We start from the raw sequence: 27,239 nt of genomic DNA on the forward strand, positions 1-27,239 counted from the left end.
CCCCCCCGGCTCTCTGGCGCCCCCTGTGGCCGGCCTCACTGGCTGCCGTCCGCGAGCATGTCGAAGAAGGCCTGCAGCAGTCTGTCGTCGCGGTGCCTGTAGGGCTTGGCGCTGTAGAAGCCGTCGCTGTAGTCGCTGTACAGGCTCTCCTCCGGGCTCTGGTAGCGGTTCAGCCGGTCCAGAGCCTGGTACAGATTCTGGTAGGAGATTCGGGGGCCGGCGGTCTTCGGCCCCTCCTCCACTTCCTGCCCCTCCCTCTGGTGGGCGGGGCTGGTGGGCAGTAAGGGGCGGGCGGGGCGGGGCTTGCCGGCGGGCGTCTGCCGGTTGAAGGCGGTCTGGAGCAAACGCATGAGGGCGGCGGAGGAGGCGCCTTCCTGCAGGGCGCCCCCTGGTGGAGACACGGTTGCGGGCGAGGCCTTCTTGGCCACCTGAGCTTCGGTAGGGACCTCCTGCAGACAGGTGGGGTGCAGGGATACATCAGATTTTGGGGAAATTCCATTTCACTTTCAGCAGTCCCGGAAACGAACTGAACGGGACTGTATGCTTGTGAACTGAAAAATACCCACAATTCCCTGTGGGGATTCTTTCCTTTCATGAGTTGAATTGTAGTAAACTTCCTGAAGTAATGTGAATTGAAATGGAATTCAGCCCAACCCTGTTTATTGCATTAGATAGATTCCCCTTGTGGTCCAGCTATTGACTTCCTGTGTACAGTCCTATATCAGAACTTCATCTCACCTTCATAAGAACTTTATGAGAATGTCGGCTTTTATAGGAAGTGTTCTATTACTGTACTACGAATTCAGAGCATGTCAGAATTTAACAGGCATCACATAACCCCCCCCCCCCCACACACACACACACACCCACAATATAATATATAAAATCATATACAGCAAGCTACTTTTGTATATATCACAGAACTAATTCCATGACACACTGTGCATAATTACACAGTACATAGAGTTGTAACAACACACATTTTGTGTGCCTTTTAAATGTAATGAGTTGTGATACTTTCTTTAATTCTGGGACTGAGCATTGGGTCCTGCTGGTGGGCTGCCTTACCTCCATTTTCTCCACGCCCCTGCGGTCGTTCTGGACGGCGTTGTAGGGGACGTAGACCCGCCCCGACTTCATGTGCACCGGGCGCTCGGACGTCCCGTGCAGGATCAACTTCCAGCTGACAATCTGCCCCTCGTTCTCCATCCGCCCTGACTGGGGGGGGGGGGGGGGGCGAGAGAGAGAAGAGAGGGGGAAAGCAGGAGAGGGACAGGAAGAGAGACAGAGTGAGAGAGTGGGGAGAGAGACAGATAGAGGGGGGAGAGATGGGAAGCGAGACAGGGGGAAGAGAGCAGGAGAGGGAAACAGAAAGAAAGAATGAGAGAGAGAGAAAAGAGAGGGGGAAAGCGGGAGAGGGACAAGGAGAGAGAGTGATACAGGGAGAGGGGGAAGAGCAGGAGAGGGAGAGAGGGAGGGAGAGAGTAAAGGAAAGAAGAAAGTATAGATGGGAGTGTGAGAGGAGTAGAGAGTAGGCATCACGCACAGGTCAGAATACATAAACACATCTCACTGAACTGGACGTTCTGTATGTGAGAGGAATAAGCTTATTAGACATGCGCTTCTAAATCCCACAAACCAAACCACTTTCAACAGTGACCACTTACTCAAAAAAATAAAACTAGGCTCTTCCTGTTATTCGGATATTTTGTCTCTCATAATGGAGGAAATTTCATTAACATATGTGCGGCTTCGTATTTACATTAGAAATGGAAATTTTAAAGTGGCTCTCACCCCACACAGCAGCCTGAGGAAGACCGCGTGTGGGAGCCAGTAAGATCACCCCGCGTTTGATCTGCGCGCGCTGCAGGACGAGCCGAGCCCATTAACTGCGCGGCGCTTGTCCCGATAGCTTCATCAGACATCCGCTAATCGCGTGGAGGCACTCTGCCCGCCCGTCAGTACTGCAAATGGCCGTTTTGGCACGGAGCGGGGCAGAGGATGACAGCTTTGTCTAACGTTGCGTCTGCTTTGAAAAACACACACGCACACACACACGCACACAAACACACACATACACACACGCACACACACGCAAGCGCACACACGCACACACACACACACACGCACACAAACACACACATACACACGCACACACACGCACATACACACGCACACACACACGCACTCGCACACACACACACGCACGCGCACACACACACACACGCACGCGCACACACACACACAAAAACACACACACACACATGCACGCGCACACACACACACACGCAAGCGCACACACACACACGCACACGCACACGCACACACACACACACAAACACACACAAACACACACACACACACACGCACACACACGCACACAAACACACACACACACACGCACACACACACGCACGCGCACACACACACACACGCACACACACACGCACACACACACACACAGCGGGAACCCCAAGCCCCAGCTTGTGCGCCTTCCAAACTGGAAAAGGTCCATGGAAAGGGCTTATAACTGCATCTACTAACACGCTCCCATCTGATGAGACACCATTTCAGTGATCACAAACAAATAGACAGTGTGCTTATAACTGGCTTTAAATCTTTTTTTAATTTTTATTACAAAAAATCCCAGCAAGAGAACGATGTTTACCCATTGATGGGGTGATGGGGCGGTATGTTCTAGAACATTTCACGTTTTGCCCGATCCTCTTACATGAAACTGTGAGGTGATTTAAGCCCACATTATTGGCCCATTAACTAAATCGCCTGTTTTTATAGGGCTGACAGACCGTGGAGGAGTGCAGAGGTGTGTCATGGCAAGGAAACGATTAATTAAACTCGACCTTCCTCCATTCCATGTGACTCAAATGAACAATGGGATAGGCTACTCATATTTACCAGCCTCAGAGAATTATAACCTAGAATCAGCCAATATGCAGCCACTGGCTATTTAGATAACACACTTCTGTGACATCACTTCCAGAAGTAAAAAAGGGGTGAGTCTCTGGTCTTAATCTCAAGAACCATGTATTCTACTATGCAGAAACATACACTAAAAGGACTATATAAGGACAATGTGAGCATTCCCTTCTATCCATGCCTATGATGTAAGGGGGGCGGGGAGCGGGGAGGGGAGGGGTAGCTCACCACATCGGTGATTTTTAGGGTCCAGGTCCCGGCAGGGTCTTCCCCCCATGAGTGCACCGACATGAAGTCCCAGTTCTTAAATCCGTTGGAGGAGGTGTCCCTCTCCCTCTCAGCCAACAGGACGGTGCTGGTGCCTGAAAGATTTAGTGGAGACACACCCCACCCCCGTCACTGCTCGGCGTCCTGACTCGTTACCGTAACGACCACTACTACTGACAATGCCCAGTCATGAGGGTACATTCTTATTCAGATCAGGAAACAAACTGAAATTCCAAATCATGACTTGAAAATGCCTAAAGTTCTATTCTGATGATTTTTATTAAGGTTTTAATTTAGCAGTTTTAATTACCCCATGTGATACCTCTTTTTTCATGTGATGATTACACTCTGCTCGATTTTTGTCTCTGAATCTAATATATTTATGGTGTCTGTCTGTTGATTGTGCTTATTATCTGACCTGTGTTTTGTATTTGTTGCAACGACATTCAGTATGCACTTATTTTACGTCACTTTGGATAAAAGCATCTGCCAAATAAAATGTAATGTAACGTAATGCAATGATGTACAAGTGTAGTTCATTTAACAGGAAGTGCCGTAACAGGAAGACCCTCCCAGCTGCCCCTGTGGGCACTTTATGGGTTACAGGCCCTTTTCTCTGGACTAGGAACACTTGTTTCACCGTGCTTTGTTTCCTGGTGGGACCCTGATCAGCGTCGCACCTGAGGGGGAGGTGAGTGTGATGTGGAGGTCCCCCCGGCGCGTGTAATCGATGCTGGCCTCCATCTGCACGTGCTCCAGGGACTTGATAGCGTTGTCCTGTCCGGAACAGGCTTTGGTGGGGATCTCTATGGTGATCTCGCCTGCCGCTTTTAAAACCCTGAAAGAGGAAGAGAAGCAAAAAAAAACAAAAAAAAAAACAAACAAGATTACGATCGGCCCTGATGTTTTTTTCTTTTTTCCAATTCAGGGGTAATCCTCCCCTCTGCCGGGATATGAATGAACAGATTTTCTCTTTCCACACAGGCTTAGAAAGAGGGGATTTCAGTAACAGATAAAAAAAATATGAAATTCTCTGGATTACAGAAGGATAAGCTGACCCAGAGGGCAGGTCAGCTCATTGTGGTAATGGCTGAATATGCTGAATGGCTCTACTTTACATGGTTTCAAAATGACACAAATTCTGCCTCTTACACTGAGTCAGTTAAACAAAAAATACATGCTTACATTAATATTATTTTTTATTACTAGAGTATTACTAGAGTGTTTAGATATGAATTGTAATTTAATATAAAATATAAAACACCACTTGGAACATAGATACAAATGCCTATTATCTGTATGATGTCGAGTATATGCCGATGTGGATTTCTCTTGAACTGAACAGAACTGAACTGAACTGAAGTGCCCCGGCCCCCTTCACCTGGGTTCGAAGGTCTCGTCCTTCACGATGCACTGCTTCTTCTCGGGCACGTGCTTCCACACCTTGGGGTCGGCCAGGTCCACCAGGGCCTTGGCGTTGAGGAGGCCAAACCCGAATCGGCTGTTCACCATGAGCCCGGCTCCGTTCTTCTTCCACCCGGGGTTGTTGGCCAGTGGGTCGAACTCCGAGGTCCAAACCACCAGGTGCTGCAGGTCCCTCCAGGTCAGATCAGGACTGCGAGGAGAGCCCACGTCAGAGTCAAAAATGAGAAAACCAGAGGTGTCATGAACAGAAAGAAAGAGTCCTGTCATGTGTTTCTTCCACCCATGAACTCCAGCCAGCTGATTTCGCTAATCTACCTCCTGGCTGAAGAATTGTTGTGCTAATTAGCAAATCCAGGACTGGAACAAAGCTTTCTGAACCTGGATTCTCTATCTCTGCACAAAACTGGGACGAGGTAAACACCGACATCACAAGGCCGCTCTGATATCTGTCCTAACTGCCCACAGATCATGTGTGGACACATCTGCAGGCCCGTAGATAAACCCTGCATTTGGCAATTTTAAAAAAGTGCCTCCGTACTTTTGCTCCAGAGCCAGGGCGAATATCCCAGCAGCCAGTGGGGCGGAGGCGGACGTTCCTGTGTGCGTCTCTGTGCATTCATTGTGCAGGTCTGCACTGGTCTGCAGAAAAAACACAACAGCTCACATGAAAAAGGGATGACGGAGAAGAAGGAAGAAGCAGAATGAAAGTAGTGGATAAAAGAGACTTTTCAAATGAAAGGAACTTAAATTAAAACAAGGAGAAATAAAATAACTTTTCTAAAAGGCAAAAGGAGGTGAAAATAACAGAGAAACTGAGAGGATTGATTGATAACAGACAGAGCTGACAGTGAGATAACAGAGGGAAGACAGTGAGCTAGTAGTGAGCTGGCAATGAAACTGCAGACAATAGAGACAAATGACAGTGAGAATACAGTGAGGTCACAATGAGATGGCAGTGAGATCCCAGTGAGGTCACAATGAGAGGACCGTGAGATCCCAGTGAGGTCACAATGAGATGGCAGTGAGATCCCAGTGAGGTCACAATGAGAGGACCGTGAGATCCCAGTGAGGTCACAATGATAGGACCGTGAGATCCCAGTGAGGTCACAATGAGAAGACCGTGAGATCCCAGTGAGGTCACAATGAGAGGACAGTGAGATCCCAGTGAGGTCACAATGAGAGGACCGTGAGATCCCAGTGAGGTCACAATGAGAGGACCGTGAGGTCACAATTAGAGGACCGTGAGATCCCAGTGAGGTCACAATGAGAGGACCGTGAGATCCCAATGAGGTCACAATGAGAGGACCGTGAGATCCCAGTGAGGTCACAATGAGAGGACCGTGAGATCCCAGTGAGGTCACAATGAAAGGACCGTGAGATCCCAGTGAGGTCACAATGAGATACCAGTGAGATTACAATGAGAGGACTCTGAAATTAACAGGCGAGGGCAGTAGAGAAGTGGCTCACGATTCTCTGGTCGGTGTAGTCGCCGCTGCTGTAGGCGGTGGCCAGGGTGGAGGAGCACTTCTCGGCGTACCAGGGGGACACGCCCTGCTGCGAGGCGCTGCTGATGGAGATGGTGTAGATGCTGTCCGTGTAGCCGTCGCAGTCGCAGTTGTCCCCCTGCCTGCCCCCGTTCCCGGAGGCCCAGACAAAAATCGAACCCTTTCCGCCCCGCCCCTGGTGACAGAGAAGACATTTTCCCATCATGCACTTGTACTCTCAGAAAAAAAATGTGCAAAAAAGGGCCTAAAAACAATGCTTGCTATTGGGGTGGTACCCAATAGGTACATAAAACTGTACCACTAGCCATGGGTTTAATAATTCATTTGTACCTTGTTTGCTAGTAAAAGGTGCTTATCAGTACGAAAGAACAGTACGTGCCTTTCAGGGTACATTTGGGAAATGTATTCCTTAAAAAACAAAAATGTACCTCCACTGTACCTTTATTTCTGAGGGTGTGTAAAGATGTGAAACTTGCACCAGCCCCATGCTTTAAAAATCTTAAATGGTAGCTGATGTGTAATAAGCACAAAGAGGTGAGGATAATTTCATCAGACGGTGATTTAGGGTCCTAAGGGGGAGATACATTCGATTTCAACATGCTTGAGTCTGACTGTAAGATGGTACCCAACAGAAAGTTGTTTGAAATGTGCTGAATCTTTGTGAAGACGGATCTTCAGTTCTTCACACTTCTTCTTACAGTTCATGCGTAAAAAGTATGAAGAACTGAAGATTTATTGTTCGCCTAATTCAAGATTTTAAGGCAGCCAGGTTACTTAATATGTTAAGTACAGACACCTTTAAATTTTTTACAGGGCATTTAATGGAGTTCCAAGTGTGTGACATCACTTCCTGTAGCAGATGTTAACAAGCTCACTCACTCCCATCCTTTGAACTTCACAACCCGTCCAGCCAATTCAGGAAAGTAACTACAAAAAAACAGCAACTTGTGAGCTGGAAAAGTAACGGAAATGGGAAAATCCCAGCTAACGAGTTCAGTTAATTTCCCAAATGGACCAGAACAGGCGTAGAAGTGGCCAGGTACGACGCCCGTCCCCACCTTCTGGATGCCGTACTCGAAGGCCTTCTGGGCCAGCCGGCCGGGCCCCTCCACCGTCTTGCCGTCGTCGTTGGGGCCCCAGCTGGCGCTGTATATGTCCACGTGGTCGGGGCTGAAGCCGATGGAGCTCGCCTCGATGGCATCCGTCACGATCCCGTCCAGCATCCGGATACCTGAGCGGGGGGGCGGGGTCGGAGGAGAACAGAAAAGGGCTCAACGACAGGTGGAAAAGGCTCGGGCCGGGTTCGGAGAAAGAAGAACTCAATGACAGGGGGAAAAGGCTCGGGCCGGGTTCGGAGAAAGAAGAACTCAATGACAGGGGGAAAAGGCTCGGGCCGGGTTCGGAGAACAGAAGAACTCAATGACAGGGGGACACGGCTCATCGCACCCGAAACCCGCACTCTTACACTAGCCATAAACGGGGGGGGGGGGGAATTTCAGTTCAGCCTATTCATGAAATGAAATGAATTTAGTATTGGAAAACGCCTGTAAAAGTTCATCACATTTCAGGCATTTAGCAGACGCTCTTATCCAGCGTGACATATACACCTTTAGCATTTTTACACAGAATCCATTTATATGGCTGGATATTTTACTGAAGCAATTCAGGTTAAGTACCTTGCTCAAGGGTACAACAGAAGTGTCCTACCTTAGAATTGAACCTGCAACCCTTAAGTTATTAGGCCAATTCCCTGTTGCTGCCCCCACTGTTAGGGCTTTTCAAATTTATGAACTGGAATTTCAGTTATATTTATGAATTGAAATGAAGTTGATCTGAAACAAGCACCTGACACAAGCACCCTCCATACTCTCCATAGCACCAGAGCCGAAACAACATTACATTTTAGCATGTCGCAGGTGCTCTTATCCAGAGTGACTGACACAGATTGCTTTTTTATTTTTACATACGATACAATCCATTTATACAGCCAGATATTTTTAATTAAGCAATTCCGTTAGAGTGCCTTGCTCAGAGGCACAATGGCTGCCACCATTGTTTCTTCGAACCCAAAATTTTTGAGTTACAAGCCCAGTTCCCCAACCGCTATGCCACCCAAATCCACTGGTTCCAGGTGGACTTCCATCAGCCTGTTCCACGACAGCCAGGTTTGGCAACAGCATAACATATGTGCTTCCATCAGTTAGCATATGTTAGCACTGGGCTCTGACACTGCCCACCAATTACTGATCTTATTATGCATATACTTCACAGTAAGCAGTGGGCAACAGTGGAGTATAACGGGTAAGGAACTGGTCTTGTAACCTAAAGGTCACAGGTTCGATTCCCAGGCCACTGTCCTTGTACCCTTGAGCAAGGTACTTAACCTGCATTGCTTCAGTATATACAGTATACAGCCATATAAATGGATGCAATGTAAGTGCTATGTAAAAGTTATAATTCACTCTGGATAAAAGTGCCTGCTAAATGCCTGCAATGTAATGTAATGTAAAGGCCCATCAGATCCATTAGAAGTGACTGAGCAGAAGCGTATGGAAAATATTACAAGTGGAGGAGAAATCAGACAACAGCATGAGAGAGGAGAGTAATTAAAAAAAACCCTTCTCTGATTCACAAAGATATTTATATGATCTACCTGAGGACCAATATGTCCTGAGAGGGCCCAATATTCAGCCTGATCCTCTTATGGTCAGACATACCAGGACACGCATGCAGCCCTTTGCTGTAATTTCATTAAGTGGGGTGGTGTTGTGCAGGGGTGTGTGCAAATCAGGTAGGCAGGCAAACCAGACAGCCCGCCTGGCTGGCTTTCTGCACAGGCAGTTCAGCAGACAGTCCAATGGGCGTGGAACTGACCTGATCGCTAAACCCTTGGGACGTGACCCAAATGCAGACAAATGTGGACATGTGGCCAATAATATTCAAATATGCATTAACTTGCTTGGGGACATTTTTTTCAGTTCCTCCCTCTCTGACCAATATACTATCCGCATACGGCATACATTGACTACACAATCTGTCGTCATGTCAGTTATGCTGATGGTCCATACGCTAGTGTGACGCAGTGATATCTGAGAGCATGAGTTCAGTGATATTTCCATAAACTGTGCTTTTATTTAGCGTGATTGTGAATTTCATGATTGTGATCAGATTGAGTTTGTTCTAAGCCCCCCCCCCCTTGCTGTTCCCTCCTCCTTTTCTACCAGACCCCTCCCTCCTTCTCTCCATGCCCGCCACACCCAGGAACCTGTATCTCCATATTCAGCAGTGTGACAGGATGTCATGTGACAGGGGTCATGTGACAGGGCTGTGGGCTTCTGGATGCCACAGCATCTGCTCTAATCTGCTCTGTACCTTTCAGTCTTAATCCCTAATTTATTTATATTTATTCATTCTGAAATCTCAGCCAGGCTTCTGCTGCCATGACCCAAATCCACCAGAAAAAAAAACAGCCCCTCAAAAAAGCATTTTGTTAATAAGTCTGTATATTCCATCTAATGCCGGCAGCACTTGGAAGTCCACAAATAGTTATTTATCCTCTTAAAATGATCATTCCAGTTCGGAGATTATTTATTTGCTTTTAATAAGGATGTCCATTTCCTTCATATTTTTAGCATTAATTAGTCCAAAGCTCTTTCTTAGGTTCCTCAACAATGTAAATGTTAAAATGGCTCAGTTATGTTTTACCCCACTCCAGAAACTGGGCAGTGAAACAGTAGTGGATGACCCAAAGCTAGCACGTGTAGGCTGGGTGTAAATAAATCTTTTTTTTTTTTTTTAACAAGCTCTTACCTCCAACCTTGGAGTTGTAAGCCACTCCCACGCCACACTTGTTGTTGTCGGCCTGCATGGCGATTTCCCCAGCACATCTGGTCCCGTGCCTGAATGGGACAAACAAACGAAACAAAACAAAAAAGAAAAAATGGGAGTGAAAAACGTAAAACGAAAACGTCTGAGCGGCAAGCCTTGAGCGGAATGATCGCTTAATGTCTGAATGCTGATAACGAGAATCGAGCAGTAAACACAGTAGGGTAGCAGCACAAACAAAACTAAAATCCACCTCTCTATCCATCCATCCATCTACCCATCTATCCATCATCCGTCTATTGATCTATCTATCTGTCTATCTATCTATCCATCCATCTACCCATCTATCCATCATCTGTCTATTGATCTATCTATCTGTCTATCTATCTATCCATCCATCTACCCATCTATCCATCATCCGTCTATCAATCTATCTATCTATCTATCTATCTATCTATCTATCCATCCATCTACCCATCTATCCATCATCCGTCTATCAATCTATCTATCTATCTATCTATCTATCTATCTATCCATCCATCTACCCATCTATCCATCATCCGTCTATTGATCTATCTATCTATCTATCTGTCTGTCTATCTATCCATCTATCTACAGTGCCTATCCAATGTGTATGGGAAAGACTATCTATCTATCTATCTATCTATCCATCCATCTACCCATCTATCCATCATCCGTCTATCGATCTATCTATCTATCTGTCTATCTATCTATCCATCTATCTACAGTGCCTATCCAATGTGTATGGAAAAAAAACTCAAAAACAGCAAAAGCAGCTTTTCCTGGAAGCCTGACTCAGAGCAGGGCAGCGTGAAGCTCAGATGGCGGAGGGCGAAGTCGCTAGCGGTGTGGGTGTGCTTCGGGCGGTGCTCTACTGGGACACGGCAGGTGTCCGTGGCCTGGTGAAAGGCTCGGCTCATTATTAAACAAAAGCACTTGAGGAGCGACACAGAGCCCACAGCTTCACTGCAGTCATGAGTCACGCTTTCTTTTTCTTTTCTTTTTTTTAACTTAAATTTCGATTTGGTTTTGTTTTTTTTGTTTTTTTGTTTTTTTCTTGTTTTTGGCTTGACATAATGGGAGCTTACATATTTTATTCAGAGAAAACACAATTGAAAAGACAAAATATTCTTTTTATTTTTTTATCAGTTATCAGGTATATTCCTGTGCTCAATAATGTCCATAATTGCAGTTCATAGAGTTGTGAAAATGGATCACAAGTCTTATCAGACCTGGGTCAGACCAGTGCTGGCAAACTGTGAGACACAACTGCAGATCCTGCACATTTTCAACGACACTTGAAATCACAATGTGATTCTAAATATAGGTAAAAACAAATGTCTTCTTCAAAATTGGCAGTTGTTTGCAGAGCTATTGCTGGCGTTTGAAGGGTTAAAGTATTTCAGATAATGATTTGACGCAGTTCTGAAGCTGTTCTGTGAGCCATCATGACCGTAAATTACCACTCTCTCTCTCTGCCTGTTTATTTCCATTCTGCTGGATGTGTGAAAGGTCTATTTGGCAGTCTGAATCACACAAGTGGAGACACGAGCACTCGAGATATAACGCCTGAACAAAAGAGTGTTTCTGGCAGGGCTGTTGGTGGGTGTGTGAACTGTGTGTGTATGTGTGTGTGCACTGTGTGTGTGTGCGTGTGTGTGTGTGGTGTGTGTGTGTGTGTGTATGCATGCGTCTGTGGTGTGTGTGTGTGTGTGTGCTACCACACGTTCTGCTCTGTTCTCAGGTGTCTCGTCAATTAGAGCGGAGAAACATGAGTAAGTTGCACCCATTGTCAGCGATAACAGGACAGAGACGTGGCATTAAACGGTATTGATGCCATCACCAGTCAATTCACCACAGAGACACCTTTTACTTTTCAATCAGAAATTTTCACCGAAAACAACAATTATGAATAAATACGGTTCACCCGTTTTCTTTATATTTTTAGGCATGTCGCAGAATCTCTTATTTAGAGCGACAAAGACAGCCTCCATTTGTACACACAGATAAAAATGGAAGCAATTCAGCTTTAAGTGCCTTGCTCAAAACTTGGGGCTGTAAAGGCTATGCCCCACTTGGGAGGTGAACCTGCAACCCACAGAATAACAATCGCAGTTCCCTACCGGGCCGACTGCCGGCATAAACACTCCCTGCTATCATTTAGGGCCACAAATATCCGCAGGCCACACAATTCAGGCCTTAAATGTTTTTTAAATATTTTATTGAAACACATTTGAATTTTGCAGAACTCATTTTGTTCTTCCACCAACAACCCCGCCCGGCACAATCAGTTCCCACAGTTCATTCTTCTTTAGGGCCACCAAAATCCTAGAGCCGCCTACACTACACACCCACCCCAGCTTTTTTCAGTTATTTATCAGAATAAGTCTCTGTGGTCTCTGTGCAAAAAGAAATAAATAAATAAATAAATAAATAACTAGGATAAGCACTCCTGTAGAAGCCCCATTCGTCTATTATACAATCCTCAGCCATGGTTACCATGGCTAAAAAAACTGAATTTAAAAGAAAATAAAAACACACAATGCTTTAAAAAAATTAACCATATACTGAATAGGCAGAAAATGAGCTCAGGGCAAAAGAAGCATTATATTTTAATATCTGCGTGTGCAGAAAACATTTCAAACTGAAAGCTGAGAGAAGGCGCTGCACATCGGGAGTGTTGAGCATGACGACCACACCCACACAACCATGGCTGGAGTTCTTACATTTATTCAATTAGGGTTTTATTTTGGGGTTTTTTTCTCCAGATTTTTACTTACACTGTCCAGGTGTGATGAAAACCAAATTCTGTACAAATAACATTATAAACAATTGCAAAAGGCAGTTTGAACTCAGTGAGAATTACGTTGATGGTGGATACCAAATGGACAGAATCACTGAGGGGAATGTAGAATGGAGCGTTTTCCATATTGTTTGATAAACAGAAATAACTGTGTTGTGTTTTTCAGCCTGCTTGTCTCCAAATCCCAGCCCACGAGTTTGACTCATCAGTGAGTATGATCTGCATCTTTATCTTGGTTTCAGATACTGTGAAACTTTCTGTGTGTCTTTCTTTTTTTTTTAAAACTCGGATAGTTGCATAACATTTTTTAATGGAGACACGAAATCACTCGTCGGCTTAATTCTAAATCCACTCTCCTCCGCCGGGCTCAGTGGTAATTACCATCCTTAAGCGTTCCAGTTTGGGACGATAAATGACGGGAGGGCGACAAAAGCCTCATACCGTCGCGCTGTTTCTTAAATTAGCAGTGTTTTCAGTGTTGTTCCCTCTCTGCGTGAGGCAGAGCCCATCTTTGTGCACAGGGTAATGAAGAAGGCTGAAGTTCATTTTCCATGTCGAGTAATCTTTCATTAAAGGCCCATTCATGCAGTACAGTGAAGGGGGGGCAGTAGTACGGGGGGGGGGGGGGGCAGTAGGCCCTTTACACAGATTATACAGTCCAGGGATACTCAAATCTGGCCCTGGAGGCTAGTAGTATTGGATGTATACTGAAGCAATGCAGATTAAGTACCTTGCTCAAGGGTACAACGGCAGTGTCCTAGTGGGCAAGGTACTTAATCTGCATTGCTTCAGTATATATCCAGCTGTATAAATGGATGCAATGTAAATGCAATGTAAAAGTTGTGTAAGTCACTCTGGATAAGAGCGTCTGCTAAATGCCTGTAATGTAATGTAGTATTGCTGCTTACTATTGGCCTTGTGGTTATTGGCCAATGAGTATCCCTGATATGGACACGGGGATGGCACGGTGGTGCAGTGGGTAGCACTGTCGTCTCACAGCAAGAAGGCTCGAATCACAGCAGAAAACCAGCAGATATAGGCGCTGTCGCCCCTCCAGACTGGATTTTGAGAAATGTGACTCACTTGTTCTCATTGGTCGAGTCGTATCTGGGAAACGGATCAGGGTCGTTGTCGTTGAAGTCATAACTTGCTGCCGGATCCTAAACAAGGGCAAATAACATACAATGACTTAACTGAGTGAATGACTGAGTGTCTTTTCTGTTGTAAACAGCTGGTTTATGGACCAGTGACAAAGGTAGCCCAGCGGAAACATTAATTTGAGCTAAAATGAGTGGAGGGAGAGAGGGAGGGAGAGAGAGAGAGAGAGAGAGAGAGAGAGAGAGAGAGAGAGAGAGAGATATGGAAAGAATAGAGGAATAAATATGTTATAAAACCTAGCATTGTAAAAATTAGCTATAGCGTGACTCAATGTGATCCAAGGCAATACAATTTCTGGAGATGGTGTTTGGGTCATAAAATGAATAAGGGGAGGATGACGTCACCCCCGCCCTCCAGCAGTCACGCGGCGAGGTTAAGTCCCTCTGGCTCTCCCGAGCGTATTCCTGTCGCAAACACGATTGCCGGCAATTACGCTCACCGCGCCTCGAAACGCCGCTAATGTCTCCAGCCAGGCAAGATAATGGAATCTACCTTCGTCAGCCGGTTTGATTTTCCACTGAAAGCTGCCTGTCTTGGCGACGGCAAACGCGCACGGAGCTCTGCTCCCTGGATATCGGCGCTCGAGCCTGTGTGAAATGCCACGCGTTTGCTAAGCCTCGTTCTATATATGGGGAGCAGGAATTTCACATCACCGCTTTTGCGGCTTGGTTTTCGTTCTGTATACCTGACTCCCCGCTGCATCCATAGCTCACACAAACATTTAATTTCGGAATAAAAGGGACCACTTCCGTATGCGAGTTCATAGTCAAAAGCTTTTAGTCGGAGCGTTCAATCCCATGCAGTATCCATACCATCCTATGAGATAAATACTGTCGATTGGTGGAAATGACATTTGTAGATACTTCCTAAATTTTTACTAAAAACATATGACATATTGATATGCAGAATATTTCCATAAAAATATAGACTAAAAATTAAATATAAACAGAACCAGATAAACAAGGAAACACAAACAGAGCAGAGGAAGTTATTGTCCTTATTCCCATTGTATTATGGAAATATTTAACAAAATTATAAAATAATTACCAGCAAATCAGTATAATGTATTTACATGGCCAGTCTCCTTTAAAAGTAGCCTATACGCTTACGACTCGCCTCAAGTCATAAACACTTTAAGCCATCTCCATACCATCTCTACGTTGGCCTATTTGGGAGGTGATGATAAAATATGCTTGTTTGGATTTTTGATGAGTTTGGAAATATAATAAATCAGTATTATCACAAAAAAATATCTTAAATAAGCCAACACAACCAGATTAAAAGGCTTGCATATCAGCTGTTTTCCTGTTATGGCTATATTGGAGGCAAGATTACATCAGCCTTATCAAATGGGAAATAAAAAAGGGAAATGAAGTCAGAATGTAGAAACGCGAGCAATGTTGATTAAAATGAAAAATAATAATAATAATAATAACACTGCACGCTTTAATTTGGAATGGTCTTGCGAATACATTTGTGTGCAACTGTACGCAAGAGAGACCGGATTCAGCTCGACTGTGACTCACTCGACTGAAGCCTTTTTAATTAGCCAGTTTAATTACAGAAGACAAGCTTCCTAAGCCGTCATTGCGATCGCTCGCTTTTCAACCTCGTCTGGCAGGCGACTGACTGACTGGCTACACCAGACTGATTTTCCCGGCTCTGTTTACATCGACCGGCGCTGTTTACCAGCAATCGCAGCTGTGGTTTTTCAACCTCGCGCAATCAAACAGGAGAAGAACGCTCCCGCGACGTCGTGACGCTGTCCGCAGATGGTAACGTCTTTCATTTTGCACAAACGAGCTCGCGCACAGTACAAATCACGCTCGATCCGACTGACATAAGAACACGCATACAGTGGGCTCTTTTGTAAGGAATTAATGGCGCCTAAAATTCGCCACCTGCTTTACTTATGTACTGCAAAATATGAAAAGATGAAAAACGGAGCCCCTGCTAACAAATGATAATTCAATGCTCGCCAAAATCTCAGAAAATGTTCCGTTCATTTTTTTTCCTTCCAGGGAATTAAGCGGTTGATAAATGTGAACGATATTTGGACAAATCTCCAGAATTGCTGTCTGTTTGTTTGGAGAATAATGCCAGTCATTTCTCTGGCAAAGGCTATACAATGCCCTCAGTGCTATATGGATATAGGACATGCGCCCCCCCCCCCCCCCCAATCCCACCCCCACACCCACTTGTAGCTAGACGGACTACTGCGCGGTGGGGGCACTCTTACGTAGTTGGGGTAGATGTCCGTGTGGTTCCCCCCCGCCCCGACCCCCAAATCCCACCCCCCCTTGTAGCTTGGCAGATCACCGCTTGGCGAGACTCTATTACGTACATAGTTGGGGTACCCCCCCCCTCCCCTTGTAGCTTGGCGGATTACTGCGCGATGGGGCGCTCTTACGTACGTAGTTGGGGTAGATGTCCGTGTGGTTCCACTCCAGTCCGTCGTCCAGCACGGTGATGACCACGCCCTTCCCCGTGATGCCCTTCTTCCACACGGGGATAACGTGGAGGTCCAGTTTGGGCTGGGACGGGGACGTCCTGGTGTCTTGCTTGAATAAGCGGCCGCCAGAGGAAAAAAAGATGGGAGGAAGGAGGAAAGAGGAAGAGGAAGAGAAAGAAAAGGAGAGTGAGCCTAGGGCAGAGGTGGGCAACTTGGGCCATATGTGTTTCTGATTTTCCTGCCTAATCAAACCAGCGAACTAGTGTTGCTGTATACAGCCAGGTAGCTCATTTAGCCAGGGGTAAATGGTGTAAACAAAAACCTGCACACACACTGGCCCTCCAGGACCAGAATTGCCCACCCCTGGTTTAGGGGAAAAACACATTCATGTATGACATATTTTTTTCTAAATGTATAAAAGAAATGTTTTGTGTTAGTCATAATGCATATACTGACCAATGCGTGAATAACAATATTTCTATAACTTTATTTGAATTATGTTTACATTTAGTAGATGCTCTTGCCAACAGAATCTTTCACAGCTTGTATGTACCGTATAGCACTGAAGGCAATTCAGGTTAAGTGCTTTGGTGGGCGGTGCCGCGGCAGTGCCCCAATCTAAGAGTCAAACCTGCAACCGCCGCCAAAGCCTCCGCAGTGCCGACGCGGTTTCAGAAAGCTTCGCCGCCGGCTGCCGCCGAGCGGCCGTTGTTGACCGCGCGCGGTAATGGAGCGATAACCGCGGCGACGGCGGAGCGGCGCTTGAAAAGCCGCCGTTGCTTGGCGATGAGGGCCGGCCCTTTATTCTGAGGGAGCGATTCAAACCTGTCCTCTCCACCGAGGGGTGGCTGGGGGGAAGGGGGGGGGGGGTGCGCTGATGACTCAATTAGCATGGCACTTAATTGAATAGTAGTGCTGAAAGGGGGGAGGTGACAGGCTCATCGTTCTACCCGAGGACCTGGGTGAATCACTGCACCGCCGAGGGGGGGGGGGGGGGGGGAGCGGAGCCCGACGGCATTCAGGCTGCACTCCCTGCACAGAGGAGCATGCAGCCGTAACGTGGCTTCAGGCTTAGGGATGAGTCACTGCTGTCGTGCTGTTTCTCTGCTCCTCAGGTGGGGGGGGGGGGGGTTGTGGTAAAGGGGGGGTAGTGGCAGTAAAGGGGGGGAGGGGGGTGTTGCAGTGAAGCTGTGGTGGCGATAAAAGGGGGGGGGGTGTTGCAGTGAAGCTGTGGTGGCGATAAAGGGGGGGGTTAGGCCAGTTCTTGAGGCAGGGGGCTTGAATACACTGCACCATTCTGCAGCCCTCAGTGTCAGTTCGGCAAAGGACCTCGCCCAGCATTAGCGTCTGTTAGCATCTCAAATGTACCGTTTCTTCAGATCTCTCTCTGCTGATCCTGGGGTATTCTAGGGCCTTAGGTATTTGTGGGTAATTAACCTGTTCTGTCAAACTGCAAAAAAAAATAAAAATAGCTTAAGACAGTTTCTTTTTTAGCAGACTGTCAATGCGCTTATTAAATTCCACTTTCTGTTGTTAGGTCTTTATCATTGTTTATGCTCTTTTTATTATAGGCATAAAACTATATTTTCCGGTTTGAATTCTGTGCTGCAGAATTTTATTCAGTACAACTCACTACAGGGTGAAAACAGGGGCTTGTGTGGACCACGCTACGCTCACAGAGTTCTCACGTTAACACTCGCTGAAGGTCACATGCATCCGGTCATGTTCAGAGTCGCCTGGATTGTTGCCGGAGCGACACGCCCATTCTCGCCTGAAGGGGCTGGGCGCTGGCGGGTTTGGCGATGATGCGGGAGGTAGTCACGCTGCGCCGGGGCGGGAGAAAAAAGTGCTCGCGGCAACCCACCCTCGAGCCCGGCAACGCGCAGGAAGAGGACGAGACAGCCCGAGCGCTCTCCTGTTTTTGTATTTGTATTTTTTTTTTTTGGCGTTATTCAAACAGAGAGAAAGCAGAGAGTGTCGCAGACAGAGAGGATAGTCTGGCAGAGGGACTGGAGCCCCGTCCCCTCGCTCACGGCTCAAGAGCTGCCCGCCCTACGGACTGCGGCCATCTTGTCACGTCTTTTTTTTTTAACACAGAAATGGAGGGAGAAAAGGTCAAAAGTCGAGGACAGAGTCATCATGGAGCCTCAAGCTGATGCAGACACTGGCTGAGTCACAATGGTGTTTCCGCTCGTCATAGAAAACTGGCATTAGTCACATCAAAATTGCTGGGGGGGGGAGTGGGGGGCTGGTGGTTCAGATAAGGTACATTCTGTTCTTCAACAGTAGGAGCCATGCCATCAGGCCAGAAAGCCAAGATTCAGCATCTGTACAGGAGCAGCAAAGCACAGGCTTACAGTTACCACAGAAACGGGATGTTGCGCTGCATAATGCAAACATTAAAGTGGCGGATCACCAAAAAATGAAATTATGTTAAGGTATGTTTCCACTTACCCAGAGTTCTATCAATCCACCCAGATAAAATGAATTCTTTTCTAGGTGAAATATGGGTCTGTTGAGGTCCGTTGTATTAGTGTGAGCTGCAGTTGAGATCGAGAAAACTCATCAAATCTCGGAAACTAAAACCCATCTGGATGGATAGAGAGTACTCAGGGTTAAGTGGAAACATACCGTAATTTCATTTTTGGGTGAACTGCCCCTTTAAGAAAACACTATATTAAACAAGGAAACGGTTTGCGGGGCAGTCACGTAGCTAAAGCATGGGCTATCAGTCCAAGGTTTATTACTGGATGCCAGCTGGTGCCAGTGCTGACCAATCTGAGCAAAGCGGCGACTCAATCTGGCCCCTGATTGACCAGCAAACTAAGCAGTGAAGAGACGTGCTTTTGGAGATAATGCCAAACATTACAGCCGCCATCACTGACCCTTCAGCCACCCGCTAGCAGACAGTCGGGCAGCTGCGATGCCGTTCACTGGTCAAAATAACGCAAGAAACTTGGACGTCACTTTGGATAAAAGTGTCTGCTAAGTAGATGCGATGTAATGTAATGTGTCCTCCCACTAAGCAGGCCGACTCTCCAAATGCTAGCGGGTGGACAGAGGGCTGATAGGCGCTTGCTTGCTTGCGGGGTATAACCACCTTTGGTGGTTTCTTTCATATTTGTAATATTCTCCTTGCTGAAAATTCCAGCGAAGAGCGAAGTGGCTGCTCAAAGCTGGTTAAGCTGGTGGAGTGAGCTGGTGGCCAAACTGGTGGACTCGCTATACTATAGCCTGTTCAGGTGGTGAACAGCTGGTCAACCAGCAAAAAAAAAAATCAGTTAGAAGTGTCAAAAGCAGCTTAAACCATCTTGACCAGTTTAGGCTGGTTTAAGCTGGAATTTTCAGCAGAGCTGATTGCAACAGTCGTCCAGTTACAACAGGAACCCCTGACTGGCTGAATTGGACCCTTGGCCGTAACAGATCACCAAGAAACTTCCTCTTCTGTTATCTCAATCTCACAGTGAGCTCACAGATCACAGGAGACCAATTTTTTTCTTCCGTGTAAAGGATTGAACACGTTTTTCTGAAGCCCGGATGAATTAGCTCAGAGCCTTTTGGCTTGCGGGTGCCTTTACAGTCGAACAGGCAGTTGCCCCATTGTGCCCATTAAATGTCACTTGCAGCAACTAACTGTCAGCATTTTTCATAAAGAAATAAACACACCTGTAAAAACTGTACAGCCCCCTTCTGTCACAAACAGTGTCGAAGAAGTGACAATAGGTACCACGCCAGCGATGATGGGCTCTGGATGACGCACATTCGGCTCCAGCGTCGCCCGGCCGGGTTTCGGTCAGCCCCGATGACAGCGCCTCACCGGTCAGGCGCCCGCAAGTCCGCCCACTGAACCGACTCGCGCCTGCGCGGGTCCGACCCGCGAAACGCAGCGTGACAAGAAGCCACGGCTGACATGACCTGCTCAGCAGGAGCGCGTACGCTAGCCTGCGCTCTCCCAAATCGATAAATCTGAGGACGCAGTAATGACCTGTATAAATCAGTTATGTTATTTTTTATAATTAGACATTCCAAATTGTAGGAAAAAAATGGGGAAGCAAAAAAGAAAGTGTTACGATAAAGTTTTCACAATCATTGTGCTAATGAGCTAAAAGAAAAAATAAGTAATAAAGGTCTGTTGCACAGCAAAATGGTGCAGCCAATTCAAAAACAGAAGCCAACTAACAATGTATCTCCAAAGCAATCAGGATATGTGGAAACTACACTGGCTCTTCCAGTTGCAATGGTTTTCTCTCACGCTACTTGCAAGGACTGGTAATTGCATCTGGGTATAGAGTAGAACAGACTTACTGTAAGAGTGTGGGATTTCTAATGTTTGTACAGGCAGCTAATGTAAGCCTCAAAGATGGATGACTTAACCCAAAAACCACTAATTCTCCTTCCCTGAATCCCACAAGACCTCTCTGAACCACAGCCCGGCTCTCCTCAGACCTCTGCGTCTGCGGTTACTCTAGAAGGCATAAATGGCATCGTTTTCTTGTTTGTCTGGTGCTACGGAACACCTGCATTTAGCTTCTAATAGAGCAGCCACTGCAGTAACGTCTTTATTTTGTTGTGCCGGAATCCTGTTCTCGGCGAATCAGGTCCCGAGTTTTTCCCTCCCGTTTGACTGAAACCTCAAGCTGAACCGTTCTGCTCCTCGGTCAGCTTTGCCGTTGGAAGCAAGCTCCCAGAATGCCTTGTTTTGGTCACAGCGAGACGTGTGCAGACCGAGCGCGGCGGGTTCCTGTCAGGACGCGGTCGATACGGTGGTCACTACCTCCCGCGGCGGAGGGATACGGCTGCACTCATTCCTCCGGGGCGAAGCGCGCTAAAATCAGCCGGACCTCGTTGGGTTAGTGTTGCCTGAGCGCCCCCTAGCTCGTCTCCAGCAGCACCGTACGAGTTACCAGTTGCCATCAGATGAGGTCGTATGACTAGGACGGTGGAAGGACCTCCCTTGAGACTCGTGCTAACTCTGCTATAGAAGACTGTTACTTCCTGTGAGATTGGTGCTGACTCTCCTGTAGAAAACTGTGACTACCTGTGAGATTGCCACAGAGCATGTTATGTTATGTCAAAGATTCGATTGTATGGAGCGAGAATTTTGTTCACAACATCTGTGAAACAAAAACTATCAATCGCTTGCACAGATTTTACTAGCATCTGTAGGGAAAAAGCATTTTGAATAGTTATTGGACCCAGGTCTGATTGGTGGTGGTGTAGTGATGACAGAATCCGGAACGATTTGTGATTCCAAAATAGCAGTAAAGGGGGAGGATCCTACCCCCAAGCAAATAGCGTTAGAAGCATAATATTAGTAGCAGGATGTGCATTAGCATCAGTAGTAGTGGTAGTAGTACTTTATTGACCCAAAGAATGGGAAATGGCATCATCACCAAGCATCACAGCATTACATGTGGGGGGGAGGGGGGGGAAGGGAAATTTGCTTTTAGCAATTACCCCTGGCTCAGTTAGCTAATTAGTGGTACCCTCCACTGCTCTCTCTGTCTGAGGCTAGACCACAGCACGACGTTTCTGTGATTCACATGCTCATTCGCCAGAGATGTCTCATTCACGCAGCTGATTGGGGCAAATTAAATAATTAAGAGCGGAATCTGGCATGAAGCCCTGAAATGGACAGAGCCCTCGCTGCCAAACTCCCCGACTGGTGCACAACATGTCTGCAAACAGTACACAACCAATTGGATCAATGAGAAGAAAAAGCACACACACACACAGTGCAAGAATACACTCTTTTATGATGGACAATAGGGGCGGTGCGGGTTCTAAAGAGAGACACACAGCTGTTGTAACCTTAGTAACTAATGCTGCAGTTGGTATTTTGATAAGGTCCCTTATCGCTGAGCGGAAGTGACGAACACGTGAATCTCTGGGCGCGTGTGCTGTGTAACTGCAGTGTACCACACGGAGGAACTCACCAGGTACCACTGCTGGTTCCACATGGGGTCGTCGAAGAGCTTTTCCACGGGGCAGTTTTGGCATCCCCCCGGCAACGGTGTACGCTTCCTACGCTGCTTCTCGTACTGTTGCTCCGCCCACGACACCTTGATGGGCAGACAGGGGGGAGGGAGGAGGGGTTCAGTTCACTGTGCTGAAAACTGGTGCTGCCCTGTTTCCATACACATGTACTGTACATGCACGGACGTGCACACAGACGCATATACATACACACACACGCGCGCACACACACACAGACACCCACAGACACACGCACGCACACACACACACACACACACACACAAGCGCACACACACAGACACACATATGCATACACACACACACACACACACACACACTAACACATATTCATACAACCAAAATGCACACACACGTGCACGTGCACATTCACAGACACACATACACACAGACACCCACAGACGCACGCACGCACACACACACACACACACACACACACACCTGCGCACACACACACACACACGCACACAAAAATCTTGCACATCCACGCACATTTCCTGGATGGTGTTATGAGCACTTTCCGCATGTTCAGAGCATCACTTCTGCAGAAATGAGCCTCCCTCTGTTAAAGCAGTGCTAACAGGACAGACCGGAGGCCATATTGCATCTCTGATCCTCAGTATAATTTCATTTGGAGCCAGCGCAGGCTGCTCCAGCCTGCTGCTCCCGGCTGGGGCCTCCTATAAACAGGCAGGCCTGGTCTTCCTGTGAGTCCTCTAGTCCTCCTTATTTACAGACGTCTCTGCCTTGTGTTATTTTCACACAGTCCTTGCGTCTGCTTCTATTCTCGCCTGACACACTGTGTTCTCCCCCCTGTGAAAAAGACCCCTGGAAAGCCTGAATCACCACTGTTTGACTGTTTTATTCACTGGGGATTTTTTTTATCCTCCCTTACTCATTTCTGGGGGTTCAGACCTCATTTTTTGCCCAGTTTTCCTTTCTGTTTTCACTGTAAAGCAAATCTTTGGGACAGTGCCTCTGTACAAAAGAAGTGCTATACAAATAAAACTGAATTGAATTGAATCCAAGTCAGAGGGCTGGCTTTGCAGAAAAATACCACGAGGTGGGAGAACACAGAAGAGCAGGGCTTTCCATGGAAGGCTTCTCGTTTTGTTACAGAGTGAATTGGGTGGGGGACATCTTGACGTGGACCGGTGTTTTTTAAATTATGAGTCGGGACCCAAACTATGGGTCGCAGGAGTGTATGTGGTGGGTCCCGGAATAAGCCTGTAGTCCAGTAGGCTGGGCTAGTATATGTATTTTATGGATCCCTGAAAGGTACTAATTTTCTTATTTGGTAGTCTGGCAACTGGAAGGTTATCGGTTCGATCACCGGTCTTTTGAGTGTGTCGAAGTGTCCTTGAGCAAGACACCTAACCCCCCATTGCTCCCAACGAGCTGACTGGTGCCATTGCATGGCTGCCTTGATCAGCGTTGGGGTGTGTGTGTGTGAATGGGTGAATAAGAGGTATTCTTTGTAAAGCGCTTTGTCATTGTTACTGGAAAGTGTGCTACATAAATGCAGTGCATTTACCGTTTCCCAATCTAATTTGGGCCCCGATATTAAAAAGTATCACTAATTTGGGTCCTGATACTAAAAGGTATTTCTAATTAGGGTCCCGGTATTAAAAAGCTTAAGAGTCAGCGCCATGGAGACGGGGCATGTTGACACCAGCGGGACCCCGAGTCATTCCGAATGTAATTCAGTCTTCTGCTCATCTGCTCCCGATCACAAAGGCCTGGCTGCCCAATCAGAAGCAGACCTCTGGCCTCTGGGCTTCACCATTATTTGATAACAGGGAAAGGAATAACAGAGCGCCTGTTTTTATTTACTGATGGGTGAAGCACACCTTAATGGAAAAAGGGGAAAATGTTTTGTATAAAACATTTGTAATATATAATATATTATAAAGTAAATCATGTAATTAAATTATATTTAATAAATCAGTATCTAGCGGACGATTCTTAATGAATGATCTGGGCTGTTTGGATTTCAGCACCCTCAGAATAGATGTGTAAGAAACAACACATAACGTGTCATTTTTTAACACACCTGGATGTCCAGTTAAGGACAGAACGTTCTGTGTCACTTTCGACGCAGTCTGTGTTCAAAAAGTCCCCCTTTTGTAAAGCATTCATTGTGTATTCGTGACACACATGTAGTAACTTTGACACAAAATGTGTTGAAAGTAACACAAAAAAGCAGTAGCACAGAGTGTGCGCTGGATGTTAACACGTCCTTTTGGAGAATGGAGGAGCTTTCTATAGCCTGACAGAAGCTAAAAAGAAGTTAAAAAAATATATTAAATAGAAAAGATTTGAGTTCCCAGGAAGTTCCTACCCTGTCATCCTCTGACAGTCTCTTGGTGATGTGGCCGGCACTTCTTTTGGCTCGGCGAGGATGGCTGTAGTGCTTGAATAAATAGTGGTTTTCCAGGGCCCCGATCTGCAAAGAGGAGAGAACATTTCTCACAAGCTTGTTCTGCTGTTCAACCGAAGCATGGGCCTCATCCTTTAAACACAGATGCTGGTGGGCTCGTGGAAGAAAAAAAGATTATTCAGTAAAAAAAATAAAATAATAATAACCCTGTTATTATTATTGACTTATCTATATTAGAAGTGGTTACAACCATGGGACAAATAGGCCTGAAATGTTGATGTTTGAAAGTAATAACTTCTACAGTGCTACCAAAGTTTTCTTTTTCTTTTCAACAATTGTCGGTGTTAACCCCTCTGAATGAAGGGGAATCATTTTTATTAGGCGACAGGTGAAAAATAAAAAAGGCAAAATAATTCATTTTCGTTTTTGAATGTGAAGTATGATTGCATTCCTAATATAGACTGGCTGTTCTCTCATTTAATGTGTTCCTATTGTGGTGGGAAAATGCATGTCATTGTTGAAGGGGGGGGGGGGGGGAAAGAGTAAAACCTGTTTCCCTCCTAATCACAGCCCTCCCTCCTCTGACGGAGAACACCTGTTAATAATTAATAATTGTGCAGTAACTTACTCATACATAATACATGCTACATTGTGTGTTTAAATTTAAAAAAGGCTAACGAAAGACCAAAGATACGCCTCGATGGTGCTTATTTTTACTTCCAGGTTTTCAATTATAACTGCTCACAAACAAAACGTTCTCGAAGCAGTTACAATTAATAAACTCATCATTTTGCCATTTCTTCCTAAATGTCTCTCTCTCACCGGTAGAAAACAGTGGCAAAGTGTCAGTTTATTAACTGTAAACGTTTCGAAGACGACTGCATGGTAACTGGGCTAAATAATGAAAGGAACCAACTCGTTGCCATAGGTCGACCGATTAGGCATTAAGTTGGGGCTTGAAAATCACTGCAATCAAGGTTTATGGGGCCACTGCTGCTCACGCGGACGAGGAATGAGAGCGCCACGAGCGCCGCACGAACTGACCTATAATAAAAACCATTACCACGGGGAATGAAAGGAGCCCTTTAATGCAACTGGAAAACTCGCAATTATCACATACCTGATCTTTATCAATCACAAAAAAAGAGAACGCACTTCCAATGCATTCTGTTCAATAATTTCAGTCAAAACATTATCTGAGAAAAAAATAAACAATAACGGCTAATCAAGGAAGAAAGTAGGCTACAGCCTTCAACATGCAATAACGCCTTATCGGTTGTAGGTTACACATCTATCCTTTCACTCAATTAGCAATAGGTCTGTAATTTTAAAAACGCTAAATATAAATAAAAGAAACTCCGTTTATTTGAATAACGTCACTGTTAGAAAATGCAATACCTTTGTTCCTGAAAACGGATTGTTGTAGTAATAAAACTAAGTGTGGTATATATGTATTCCATACGCTTGTCTACGGTTCCCTGTGACGTTTATGATTGTGTGGAAACCAGCATTTTAGTTGGCATGCTCGAAAACGAGCACACGCAGGAACAAGGCAAGGCGTCATACTTCGATGTAAATGCTTTTAAATGAAGCATTGGCGACGTCAATTGAGACGGGATAAGCAGCAACAGGGCTGACGTTCACTGTATCTGGGTATGGAAACATGCGCGAGACAACCAAATGAATAAAACCAAATGTGTGAAAACCAAGTCTTCTGGAATCTTTGAAGATTGCGCTGAAACATGCATATCTTCTCGAATCGCAAAATGTCAAATACAGTAGTCGCATCTTTTTTTTTAACTAAGGCCAGTGTTACAAAATGAAATGCAGAATGGAATGAAAATGAGGCACCCGCACACAGTAAACGGGCAAAACAAGATTGTTATTTTAATTTATCAGCGGTCCATTTTTTTACCTGTCTGACCAATTCGTAGCCCAATTCTTCGGCGATTGCCCGAGCGGCGTCGGGTCCGCCTGGAATTTCCACCGCCCATTCGTTCAGATACTGTCTGTTCTCGGCAGAAGCGTCCACGGCGCGAGCGAGCGCGCAGAAAACCACGAGAGTAGCTGAGTACATCACCAGCGGGCGACATCTCACATCCATTGCAGAAAATACAACTATATTAAATATATTGATTTGCTGTATTTACAAAGCCACCAAGGAAGATGTGGGAAAAGAAGAACGAAAAAAAAAAACTAAACTAAATAGACCAATAAATAAATACGCGCTTGTTCCTTAACCGGTAATGTTTATGATGGCTGCTATGTACATGTAGGCTATCTACAGATATGTCTGGCAACCGGGAGAGAGGAAGCGAACCCACAGCCGCTTCTTTGCCTTGTTGAGTTGACGTTGAAAGCCACGGAGTAAACCATGAAAAGGAAGAAAAAAAAATGTTTACACGTCAAATTACGAAGGGGTCTGACGTCAATTTCGAATCTACCTGGAGTAGGAGCTGAGCTCGAGTCCCG

General features: G+C 46.1%; 1 protein-coding gene across 1 annotated transcript; it reads right to left on the minus strand.

Annotated features, from left to right (window-relative positions):
* Positions 1-3: 3 nt before the first annotated feature.
* Positions 4-27,239, minus strand: pcsk1 (proprotein convertase subtilisin/kexin type 1). Its single transcript, XM_035391807.1, has 14 exons — positions 26,683-27,239; positions 24,729-24,833; positions 22,330-22,455; positions 16,356-16,502; positions 13,867-13,943; positions 9,945-10,033; positions 7,193-7,365; positions 6,097-6,309; positions 5,168-5,268; positions 4,586-4,819; positions 3,885-4,042; positions 3,166-3,299; positions 1,069-1,218; positions 4-449 (listed from the first exon to the last, which is right to left on the minus strand). Exons 1-14 carry the CDS (start codon positions 26,869-26,871, stop codon positions 36-38), a joined length of 2,310 nt encoding a protein of 769 aa, XP_035247698.1. The 5' UTR covers positions 26,872-27,239; the 3' UTR covers positions 4-35.

Source organism: Anguilla anguilla, chromosome 14, assembly GCF_013347855.1.
Source record: "Anguilla anguilla isolate fAngAng1 chromosome 14, fAngAng1.pri, whole genome shotgun sequence".
Taxonomy (NCBI): Eukaryota; Metazoa; Chordata; class Actinopteri; order Anguilliformes; family Anguillidae; genus Anguilla; species Anguilla anguilla.

Bases quoted from the DNA above. Each gene is read 5' to 3' on its own strand.
- pcsk1 (XM_035391807.1), bottom strand. From the start codon at position 26,871: ATGGATGTGAGATGTCGCCCGCTGGTGATGTACTCAGCTACTCTCGTG. The intron at 22,456-24,728 runs GTAGGAACTTCC...CTGCCCATCAAG, and splicing joins GACTGTCAGAGGATGACAGG to GTGTCGTGGGCGGAGCAACA. The intron at 13,944-16,355 runs GTACGTAAGAGC...GCCCTTGTTTAG, and splicing joins CGGACATCTACCCCAACTAC to GATCCGGCAGCAAGTTATGA.